Source organism: Benincasa hispida, chromosome 11, assembly GCF_027475165.1.
Source record: "Benincasa hispida cultivar pf3 chromosome 11, pf3_genome.v1.1, whole genome shotgun sequence".
Taxonomy (NCBI): Eukaryota; Viridiplantae; Streptophyta; class Magnoliopsida; order Cucurbitales; family Cucurbitaceae; genus Benincasa; species Benincasa hispida.
This window is the reverse complement of record NC_143488.1, coordinates 86316532-86329003: the sequence shown is the minus strand read 5'-3', so window position 1 is coordinate 86329003 and position 12472 is coordinate 86316532. Positions and strand designations below refer to the sequence as shown.

General features: G+C 31.1%; 1 protein-coding gene across 1 annotated transcript; it reads left to right on the top strand.

Moving 5' to 3' along the window:
* The first annotated feature begins 10487 nt into the window (after positions 1–10487).
* On the top strand, positions 10488–11020 carry LOC120091734 (uncharacterized). The gene has a single exon (XM_039049851.2). It carries the CDS (start codon positions 10702–10704, stop codon positions 10861–10863), a length of 162 nt encoding a protein of 53 aa, XP_038905779.1. The 5' UTR covers positions 10488–10701; the 3' UTR covers positions 10864–11020.
* Positions 11021–12472: the final 1452 nt, after the last annotated feature.

The window sequence follows — 12472 nt, the reverse complement described above, 5'->3', positions numbered from 1 at the left end:
ATTGATGAGAGTGTTCAAATGTCAAATACATACATCTCATGACATTTATTAAATCTAAAAAAAGCTTATAATTATGGATAATTATTTATCTATACTTGTCATCAATTTACACCTATGTTTCCTCCAATTTTGATTCAAAATATGCATAAACAAAAATATGAACTTTCATATATAACAATAAGATTGCTAGAGTTTATACGAAGAAACTATATACAAGGAAACTAGTAACAAACTTTAGTTAAGTTATTTACAAAGAAACTAAATACAACAAGTGTTGCAAAAAAGTGTCGACACTATCAAAAAAAAAAAATAATAATAATAAATTACTTGCTTGACAGTTGACTCACTCCAATAGATTTGTGCAAGACCTAGTAAAAAACAATATTCATATTAGAATTCAACCCAATACATCAACGTCAATGTAACAATAATAACAATGTCCATAGGGTGTGCATACATTCTTAAGATTCACAATCTCTCTTAGCATACACTCATTACTTTTACATTCAAAACAATCAAAATTACACTTTTATTATATAAATAAGGTTCCAATGAAACTTTGAACACACAAAATAGATTCATAATATCAAAATAGAATCGCATAAATAGGCTTCAAATAATATTATAAGCTTCAAATCAAACTTTAATCATATAAATAACCTCCTAATTTAATCCACTCTTCAAAACTAAAAAATCTAATGAACTTTTAACATTGAAACTTCACGTAAAAATAACAAAAAGAATATTATAATTTGTCCAAACTTTTTAAAGACATAACAACTAACATAACATAAACATAACAAATCAAATTATAACAAACAATAAAACTTAACAAGCTCACATGAAAATAATACTAAACTTCTTGATAAAAAAATCTAAAATAAATAACGATAGTAAACATATAAACTTGAAGTATAATCACAAAATATAACATACCATAAATCCAACAATTAGAGCTTAAAAAAATAATCAAAACAACCCGTTACCAAAAGAGAAAAACCAAGAGCCAACCTACATAAAACAATCAAAATTGTTGGTTGAACAAGTTGATAGTTTTTTTTTTTTTTCCCGTTCTCTCCATTTGCCCAAAGTTCTCATTTCTTCCAACTATTTAACACACCCATATTACCTCTTTTCTAGTAAACATTTTTGTTCACCCATAATTTTGATTCGTGATGAGGAAGGAAAATGGTAATGAATGATTATGATGAGTGAAGATGGATGAAAGATTGATCTATCTCTTGGCATAAAAATAAGGCGATGCGTTGGTGATAGACGTGTGCACACCTTGTTAATGCACACAAGTTCTCTTAAGTTAGACTCAAGTATAAATCTAACATACGTTTTCTGACAAGTCCAGGATCGAACGTAGGGACTCTAGAATGTAATACAACAAGAATTATTGGATCTAATGCAGAGGTTTCCTAATTAGCTGAGAGGTGTTGGTTATTTACACTAGACTAATGGCATGCATGTAAGAAAAAATATAAGTTTAGAGAGAGAAAGGGATTTATGGAGGAATGGTTTTAAGTGTAAATGGTATGTGTTGATTTCCTAGTATGAATAGCAAGCCTATATGAGTCCAATGAAGATGGAATGAAGATGTTACAAATGTTTGTTTACAATCTACGTGTTCGTGCTATGCGTTCGGACTTATCTTCTTTAGTTCATGCTAAGTTAAATATCTCTCGATGTGAATGCCATACATAATCCTATCTCTAGGGTGCATGTGTTAGTTACAAAGAACAAACGATAGACATGAGCAATCCTATCTCTAAAATTACTTCACACCCTGACTTGATGCATCCAGCAGTTAAGTTACTCTCTCGAATGACTTAACTACTTTAACACTTTAATCAACTGATCAGAAAGACTTAAGAAATAGATTTCATGCTTTTAGCAAGCCAGAAAGTTCACAAACAAAAACAACTTTGAAAATAAACAGATGGAGAAATGATGAATGGTAATAAATAAGATTGAATCAAAGATAATAAGTGTTGATACAAACAATCTTAGTTCAACAAGACATAAAAGTGAATGGAAATGTAAGATAAAAAGGAAGAAGTCAAGCCGCAGAGTTCAACTCTTGTCCTCTTTGGCTTGTTTTAATACTTGTTATGACCAACTTGGTGGAGGAGTTGAAAATGATATCTCTATCGAGCTTCTCTCCAGCAGTACCTTTTGATCAACAGTGGAATGGTGGTCATTCTTTCTACTTCTTGCTTGCAGACGACAGAGAGTTTCTAACTACTGGCTTGTTTTAACTGTCTACTCTAAAAATTATTTAACTCTTGATTTTGCATGTGGCTTCCCCTTTTATAGACAATCTCTCAACAACTTGGTGATTTGACTGAATTAATTTCCATATGCTAGGACAATCGCCTGCCACTTCTGGATTGCTCAGACGTTGTTAATCAGATGTCTATGCCTGCAAGTTGTGATTTGACATGAAACGCATGAGTCAACTGTATCTTTCATACGTCGAATAGTCTGGCATGCGTACCTCTTGCATTGGCCTTCACTGCAACACTTAGTAAATTTCTTTGATTCATGCTTTGAAATGCGTTAGTGAAGCAGCTTTATACTTAAAATGATACTTTTGTATGGGTTTACTACATATATGGAATTTCATACGTTTTCCTTCACAATTAGTGTGTTTACATCACTAAGGATCCTAATTATTCTAACTTTGAGAGAATAATAACCTGTAATTCTACAAGTTATCACACCCCCAAATTTTGAATAATGCTCGTCCTCGAGTATTCCTAAAATAATTCCTTAACATACTCTTATGAACATAACGCACTAGCTCCACCTCTCATCATATCTTTTAACCTACAAGCCTTTGCGACTGGCGTTTGAAAATACAAGTTTTCTCCGTTTCTAAAAAAAGATATACTTCATCTTTTATACGGCAAACCATTTCTTAAAAACTCTTTTGCTTTCTAAAACATCTCAATCTTTTTCAAATCCAGTCATGCGGTTGAAGGTTTTCTTGTTATAAAAATTCTTTCTAAGTACAAGTTATTATTCTCTTTTAGAACTACCCATGCATTGATTCAGGTGACCCACTTTCATTTTGACTTGCCCCCACGATTGTCATGCAGACATCCAACTACGAGGAAGTACCTTTCACAACTAAACTCTTATTTAAGCATCTAAGCATTATGTTTTTCTTCCTTGGGCTTAGATAGTGGAGTTGGGATGCATTGGTCTTGGTTACTTACTTGCATTTTGGCTTGCTTCCATGGGTGTCATGCAGGCATCCAAATACTTGTAACTGCTATTTCCAATCTTAACTCATATCAAGTTGAGTGTTTCCCTTTACGTTGATTGTGGAGTTTTACTATTATGTCCAAAATTATTATTAATACATTTTTTATGAATTAAATTAAATTAAGAATATTTTTTATAAACTACAAAACGCATCAACTCGAACCTCTCATGCCCCCAAATTTTGGAGATCAACAAGGTTCTCATTGCTGAAAAAGAACTATAAAGGTGCCTTAGAAATTTCAAAAGGATGTTTGAATTGAGGCTTGCACGCATGAAAAGTAAAAAATATGTTTCATTCAGTGAGGTTCTAGACTTAGATTTCTAACGCCTATCTAAACATGTAAATTATCAAACATTAGTATTATCATTGAGGTATCAAAGCTCAACGCAAGACATAAAAGTAATAAAATGAAAGATAAGAGAAATATTAAAGACAAACACAAGGATCACAATGATATAAATTTCATTCGTTGATAAATAAGTTTAATGGAATTCAAAAATATGCAAACACATATAAAAGTTCAAAATACAAATGAAATAAAAAAAGGCCAACATCCCCAAATTTACTACGAAGCTACTACGTCATCCCTACATTCAAGTGCAGGGTCTTCATCCATAAATCTAAGTGGATTGGTTAAGCGTTGTGACGGAGGAGGAAAGACAAACATTCCCATCAAGACCTGGTTAATGTACTACGTTGTGAGGTTGAATTGATTTTGACTCCTCTATGTTTGTTGGCACAAATAATCCCTTAGTACCACATTCTAGTGTTGTAGAGTCACCAATTGCAAGTGAAGTGCTTTCATGGATGCGGCCAAGGGTCTTATTTGTGCTTGGATGAACTGTTTGAGTTCATCCATGTTGTCTTTGGAAATAGAAGGTGTGGGTGCGTTAGGTAGGAGTAGCTGGGTCTTACGCATCTCCTCAATTGGGCTATTAGTGGTTCGGGTGTTGCTTGTTTCCAACCTATTTGGTTAATTGATGGTTGTGGGAGGATCAAAGGTGGAAAGTAGGGGTGAGCAGAAAGGGAGTGCTGAGGGCTTTCTATCTTCCCAACCTGATCCTTATGCATTTCATCTTGTGGCATCAGATTGATTGGGTCATTAATAGGAGATGTTAAGGTCAAGGGAGGGAGAGGTAAGTTGAGGTCCACAATGTTGGTGTCCTCGTGCTCTAACGCCAGCTCAACTTTAGATTCTTACTCTTCTAGTGAAGCTTTATTTCTTGGCTCGTTATAAAAAGCCTCGACGCATCTTTTCTTTGCTACGCACTTGAAAGGTTAAGGTCTTGAAGCCTTGGGCTTGGGAGGCAGGTTTGGTTGGTTAAGCGAGCCTCGAAACAGACGTCTGATAAGCTTGATGTCCATTAGGCCTTCAACCTCTTCAAAGTCATCCCTTAGAAGAATTCCTACACACTCACACAATGTACATATGAACCACGGGAAGTACAGTTGCCCACGTGGCTTCCCCTTGACGGTTTTGATTTATTCCACAATGATTTTTCCTATGTCAAGGGGGATGCATTGTATGATGCAATAGATAGCTAAAATCCACTCCTTTGATACAGTTTCATCATGCATTGTAGGCATGATCTGGTTCTTGATCAAGTAAAGCCAAAGGTTGGCGTCAGGGAAGAGATTTCTGGGAGCCATTGTTATGATGCTCGTTCTAGAAATGTGCGATGAACTCCTAGGCTTAGCTACCACTCCTACCACATCCTCTAGTTGGTTTGGAGTTGGTTGTTCAAGGATGCAGTTTCTCTCTGCATCGAGGTTATCTTCTACATCAAGCACTCCATTTATAACCTTGGAGGAGAAGCAAATTACAATGTCTTCCACAGGTGCCACATCTTTTTCTTCATCAAATTCACTGCCATAGAATGTACGGACAAGGTGGGGCCAAATCCTTGTTAGGCCTACACAGAGATAATGCCAACCCATTGTGTTGATGGTGTCAGTAATATACTCTGGCAATGGATTGCGTTTTGGAAAGAAGCCCTTCTCTACGAGGATGTCGTTGAATTGTCACTTTCTCCTCTAGTTGGTTTTGATGATGTGATTGCACCTTCTTTCCCTTATCACTTTCCTTGTATCTCCTAGCCTTGCAGGGCAATGCCCTTGCTTCTTCCTCTAGCTCTCTTTGGAAAGCACTTTTCCTTTGTCCTTGTCTTGTAGGCCTGTATTCCACTTAATCTATGTTCCAGCTCACTTGAATTCAAGGAGTTACCTTCTTGCATTACAACCACAAGCCCAATTGCAATTTCATTTTCTTCTTCTTCATCTTATTTAATTATCAAATGCCTTTTCCTTCGTGAAGTTTGTACTGAGGGCCCTTCATTCGCATCTAATATGCGTGGCGATGATGTGTCAAGGCTACCTCCTTGCATTCTTTCTTCATTTTCTTCTTCAGCCATTTCCTCTTCTAACATAATGGTGTAACGATTGGCCTCATCCATCTCTTCTTCTACTGGACTTGAGGCACTTGCGACCCTCTGATTATTAGGTTTTCTTCAACTAATGCGTCAGCACCTTCTTGACACATCATTTGGTCCATCTCATCAAATTGCCTATGATCAAAACTGGCTAGAATTTGTTCAAAGACCTCATGCTCATCTCTATGATCTAGTTCGTTGGGGTCAAGTTGTGGTTCAGTGTGTTGTGGAGTTTGTTCCAACGTAGGACTATTGGAACTTGGAGGTTCACTGGATGGTAGTAGTGGTGTAGCAGGCGGGGTGTTGGAAGGTGTATGCGGCAAACTAGGCAAGGAGACAGGGTAAGGCTGGGCCACTTCAATGGGAAAAATAGTGGCCAAGGGTTCAATGGCTAAGGGGACTACCAGACGCATGCCAGACGATGGGACTGTTTTCAGGTGTTCAGGAATGGGGTCATGTGTCAGTATGTTGGGTGTAATGGTTGGGATGGTTGGTGGAAGATATTGAACAATCTCAGATGTTGAGGTATTGAACAATCAATTAAGAGTGTTCAAATAACCCGATAACCCGAATAGCCCGGACTACCCAACCCAAAATGTAAGAGTTGAGTTGGGTTGAGTTAAACTTTTTTTTTATTATTATTGGTTTCGGTTGGGTTGTGGGTTGGCTAAAAAAAACTGGGTTGACCCAACCCAACATGAATTTTATATATATTAATATTATATTAAAATTCATAAATTAATCAATATAAAGTAATCAAATTTTAAACAAAGATATATATATTGATTAATTTGTGAATTTTAAAATTTGATTACTTTATATTAATTAATTTGTGAGTTTTAATATTTTTCTTTTAAAATTGTTATGATATTTGGTTTTGTTTAAAGTGTGCAATAAATATCATAGATATTTAGTATTTAGCATTTTAATTTTATTATATTTTAGTTGTTAGTGTTGTTGTATATTAATTTACATATTTTTAATTAAAATGAAGAAAAAAGTATAACCTGACAATCAAACCCAACCCAACCCAACCCAAATTTTAAGGGTTGGGTTGGAGACTTTATTTTGGTCCTTTGGGTTGCCAACCTAAGCAATCCGAATTGTTAGGTTGGTCCAAAAAACACCCTCAACCCAGCCTAATCCACGTACACCCTTACAATCAATAATATAAATAAGGTAAAAGAAATTGAACAAAACAAACCTTAATTGTCACTTATTTTTTACCATGATTTGGTTCATAAAACCAAATTGCATCAACCTAATATTAATTTATCAAACATCGTAAATAATTTTTTAATAATTTAAAATTAAAATTTATCAAGAACTACGTTACTTTCTTTCATGACTGTTTTCTCTAAAATCACAGTTGTTGACGATTATTATAAAAGTAGAACAAACCTAAACTAAGACTTATATTTCAATTATTTTCATATTAATAATCAATTTATAATTTATAAAATATTTTTATTTAAATTTTTATAGTACTTATTAGAATTTCAACTAATTTTGTTCAATCTAAAATATTTGATAAAAATATAAGAAAAATAATTGTAATAAAAGTTTGAATAAATTAAAATTTGAAAACAAATACTCATGACTAAAATTTTCTGATAATTTCTTTTTAATTTTGCAAGCTTGATCCAAAATGAGGCGTAAGCCTAACTCTAAATTACAAAACTTAGTATTAGGACTAAAATTTATTAAGTGCTATTAATATATTTCTAATTTATCTTAAAATTAACTAACCTACCATAATTAGTTTTTCTTTTGTCCAGTCATATATTGATAACATTGAAAAACAATCATAAGAGTCTAAAAGTCCAAAATTCTCACTTTTTTTCTCACCAAAAGCTATTTTTTTTCCCAATTTAATGACTCTAAAAAACTGTCACCCTTTAGTACTTTTAATTCTAGTCACAAATTTGGTGATGCAGAAAAACTGCCATAATAGTTGAAAATTTTTAAATTTTCCGTCTTTTCTCACCAAAATCACACATTTTTCATTATCTTATATTTAATGATTGTTATTTACCGTCATAAATTCATTACAAAAAATTGTCATAAATTTCAAAAAACTCCATTTTTTCTAGCCAAAAACGCATAAATTTAGCTTTTATGACTATTTTTCTCCCTTCTCTAAATTTGTTACGGTTCATGTATCATGGAATGTCCATTTTGTTGTAGTGTTTCTTTTCTTTTCTTTTCTTTTTTTGTTCCCTATGTTTGTGAAGCAAGAAAACAACACGACCGCACCACCTATAATTACTCCCCAGGAAGCCTTATGCAAAACTTTGAGATGCAACATTATGTATTAAATTTTGATAATCTAAGTTCATTAATATATCATTTTCAATGGATAATATGACCAATTGATTTAATTTTTCTTGCGACATAATTGACCTTAAATAAAATTCAATTAATTTTAATTTTAAAAAGTTTCTTTCAGTAGAAGTAACCATTACTGTATTGTTGGAAAAAAATTTATTTTTTTATATAATTTAATATTTTAATAAGACAATCAATTTCATTTTGCAAAACTTCTCTTAATATTTTTAATTCAAAAAAAAAAATCTAAATCGTTAATTAATTCTTGAACATCTTTATTAATTGTTTTATTTTTTAACAATCTAATTTGTAAATCATCCCAAGCATTCATATTAGATATGTGTTAATTACTAATTTCATTCATGACTTTTAATCAAGAACTAAGATTTTTTCAATCATTAACTCCTTCATTAGCCCATTGAACTTTATTAGATTTAGTACCATATAACTTACGACAAAAACAATAAACATGATCAAAATCCTTTAAGTAAACTAGTCAATTTCTATCATGTTTTTCACCATTAGATAATTTTTTAGTATAATGAATATTAGAAAAATGTCTAGAATTTTCATCTTTTGGAAAAATTAAATGACTTTCTCTAATGGGATCTTTTTCTACCAATAAGTCAATAAATTTAGAATCAATATTTTTTCATCTTCTTTGATCATATATATTATATTAAGAATGCACAGTATATGTCTCATGATTCCTAATATCATCATTGTTTTCTCTTGTTTCACTTTCCTCCTTGCTCTTTAATTTTTTTTCCCATTCAAGTTTATTTGATTACATGCTTCATTTTCAACTATATAATCATCTACTATTTTTGTTTCATCTTTCAATTTGTCTATACCTATCATTACTCCTCTTACTTCATCTTATTACTTTTACTTCCAATAACAAATTTATCGAGTATATCTTTTTCAGATTCAATCAATTTTTCTATTCTTTTCTTCTTGACTTTTTATATCCAGATTCATATTTTCTAATAGACAAATTGATATTCTAAATATGCAAATATGAATAAATTTTATATGTTAAGGTATTGAACAATCGGTGTTCAAATAACCCGACAACCCGAATAGCCTGGACTACCCAATCCAAAATTTGGGTTGGGTTAGTTTTGCTCTTGGGTTGGATTGAGTTAGATTTTTCTATTTTTATTGGGTTCAGTTGGGTTGTGGGTTAACTAAAAAAAACTTGGTTGACTAAACCCAACCTGAATTTTATGTATATTAATAATATATATATATATATATTTCTTTATTTAAAATTTGATTACTTTATATTAATTAATTTGTGAATTTTTTAATATTTTTCTTTTAAAATTATTATGATATTTGGTTTTATTTAAAATTTGCAATAAATATCATAAATATTTTGTATTTAGCATTTTAATTTTATTATATTTTAGTTGTTAGTGATGTTGTATATAAATTTACATATTTTTAATTAAAATGAAAAAAAAAAGTCATAACCTGACAATCAAACTCAATCCAACCTAACCCAAAATTTAAGGGTTGGATTGGAGATTTTATTTTTATCCTTTTGGTTGTCAACCCAAGCAACCCGAATTGTTAGGTTAGTCCAAAAAATACCGTCAACCCAACTCTACTCATTTACACCCCTACAATTAATAATATGAAATAAGGTAAAAGAATTTTAATGAAAAAAACCTGGAACTTTGAAGCAGTTGGATTGAGTTGAGGAAATGATTTCTGATCTAGCAATTGATAATCAAACTTGGATTCATGAGGTCACATAGAATATCATGAAAATCTAAGAGTTGAGAGAGATTTAGAGAGAGTGAGAGAATTCCACTTAAAATTAATCCTACCATACTTAATATTTTTATGAGGGGGACTACAAGAGTTTTAGTTTTGAAAAAAATAAAAAATAAAAAATATATGAAATATGAAAGGTCTTCTAACTCTCCCGATGTAAATTTAATGGTTGAGATTTCTAAAGAAATTTGAAAGAAATTATGAATAAAAAGATAAAAGGTTAATAAATTTAAAAAGTCAGTCAATCAAAATTGAGGAGAGTCTATTAGCTTATTCATTATAGATTTTTTTTAATACTTTGTATTTCTAATATTATAAGAAAAATTTTATGAAAAAAAGTAATAAATATATTATTTTATATTTTAAATTTAATTTCATTAAAAATTAAATTAAATAGATACCAATATTAATTATAATACATATAATAAGTATATATATGCAAAATATAAGCATTTCTAAAACGGGAGCCCTAAGCGATCCCCCACTTGCTTATAGTATAAGCTGACCCTAACTACTCCCTACTTTCCTCATGAGATAAAAACATCACAAATGTGTGGAGATATATTATTTGAAAAAACATCTTTCCTTAATAAAAAAAAAAACCTCAAGAGGAACAAATACATATACACACATATTTAATATTTAGACTGTACAATTATCATTATTGTATTGTCATTATATTGTATGGTCATATTTAAATATCTCTCTCTACAAAGTTGACTTTTGATTTTGGCTGAAGGAATTGCTGAAAAGACAGAGACAATTAAATGGTAATCATTCCATTAAATTAGTCTTCCTTCATCTTTTCTTTTCTCTATCAAATTCATCCCTTCTTAGTTCCAATAAAACCAGAAAGAGAAGAAAGAAGCAGGAAAAAAGAAAATGAATCAGAATTTGAGCTCTCTCCTAATAGGATTGGTGGGTGCAGCAATCACTTTGTCTGCTTATTCTCAAACTTTGATATCTCCAACTGAGTGCATTACAATGGGCCTTCTGGTTCTCATTTTTGGTCTTCTTGTCAATGAAGGTTTCATCTCTCTTTAAGCTTCTCTTAATTCTCAACTTCTTTTCCTTTTTTTCCTTTAAATCATTTGGGTAATTTCTATATGTAATTTCTATAACTTCTTTTTTTCTTTTTCATATGTATTGAACTTTTGCTAGCTTTTGCCTTTATGAATTCCTTTTTATTTCAATCTTTAAATTATCATTTGTAATCTTGGTGGATTGAAGGTTTATCAGATCAATCATCATTAATATTTTTGGTCAAGCTTTGCTAAATCTGAAAATTTCAATGAGGTGAATAGTACTGAGTTGATGTGATGCTTCAATTTAGTTTCTTTGTTTAAATCATGTCAAAAAGTATTGTAAATCCCATCATGGAAATTTACAATTAATGGTTAATAGTATTTGAAGATTCTTTCTCCTTTTTCATTTTTGTGAGGACCTGGAATTGTAACCTTAATAATTTAGAGAGACTTTTTCAAATTGAGCCTCAAAAAGTCAACATTTTCTTGTTTCCTAGCTACCTAATATGCCAAATCTAATTTACAAACCAAACTTCAAGCTTCTCTCTTGTCCAATATGCTTAATATTTGGAGGTTGTTTGACCCAACTTTAAGTGGGTGGAATGAGTTATAAGTTAGTTTAAGGCTTCAATTATAATAGTTGATATTTTCAATTATTATCATCTACAATTAATTACAAAATTATTATTTCAAATCTCTATGTTTATCATTTTCTGTTCAACCTCTCTTTCCCTCTTTGTTACAGTGGATATTATTTCTTACCACAACTAGAATATTATGCACACCCTAAACATAAATTGTTATAACTTACGGACTATAATAACGAACTCAATACTTCAATTCTCTTACATAAAAACCGGTTAATGTAGCAGTCACATGGGGTTTGTCTTACTTTAAAACCTCCCGACGTATGGTTAAAGTATAAAGTTTTAGATGGAATACTATTAGAGTATTATAAAAGCGTAATAGTAATTAGTTAGGAGAGAGTTTCTTATGAAATTTAGTTATAAATAGATGTTAGGTGAATGTACAACAGAGGTAGTATATGGTGAAATGAATTAAGGTTTATCTTTTAATATATTTCGATTCAATTAAATTTTATTTCATCCGAAATATAAACCCACCTGGCACCGGCCCATTTGTACTAGTATCTCAAATAAATTCATTATCACATTGGGATTTGCAATTACATGTTGCAGACATTACAATGGGATATTGAGTTGTAAGAATCAATCAATAATAAATGTACAAACAAATGATAAAGTATCAATTAATTTTATTGTTCAAATTGTAGATAATAACAAGAGAGAACAACAACACAATGTACAACTGCAAGAACTTATTACACGAAAGGGAGAAAAGCATAACCATATGTATTATTCCATACGTCAAATAAAATTGCAAGCATTTAAAGGCTTAATTAAAGGGTGGATTTATTAGTATGACTAATTTAAATTGACATAAAATTCATCTGAAAAATGTAAACTAAACACTTGATATAAACATGGTAATTACGGGTTCTAATGACTTAAAAATTAAAACCTGATATTTGAAAAATTCCGAACTCCCTCTTTCATAAAATTTAAAAGTTGTTGGATATGAAAGCTTGAGAATATGATAAACAAAAT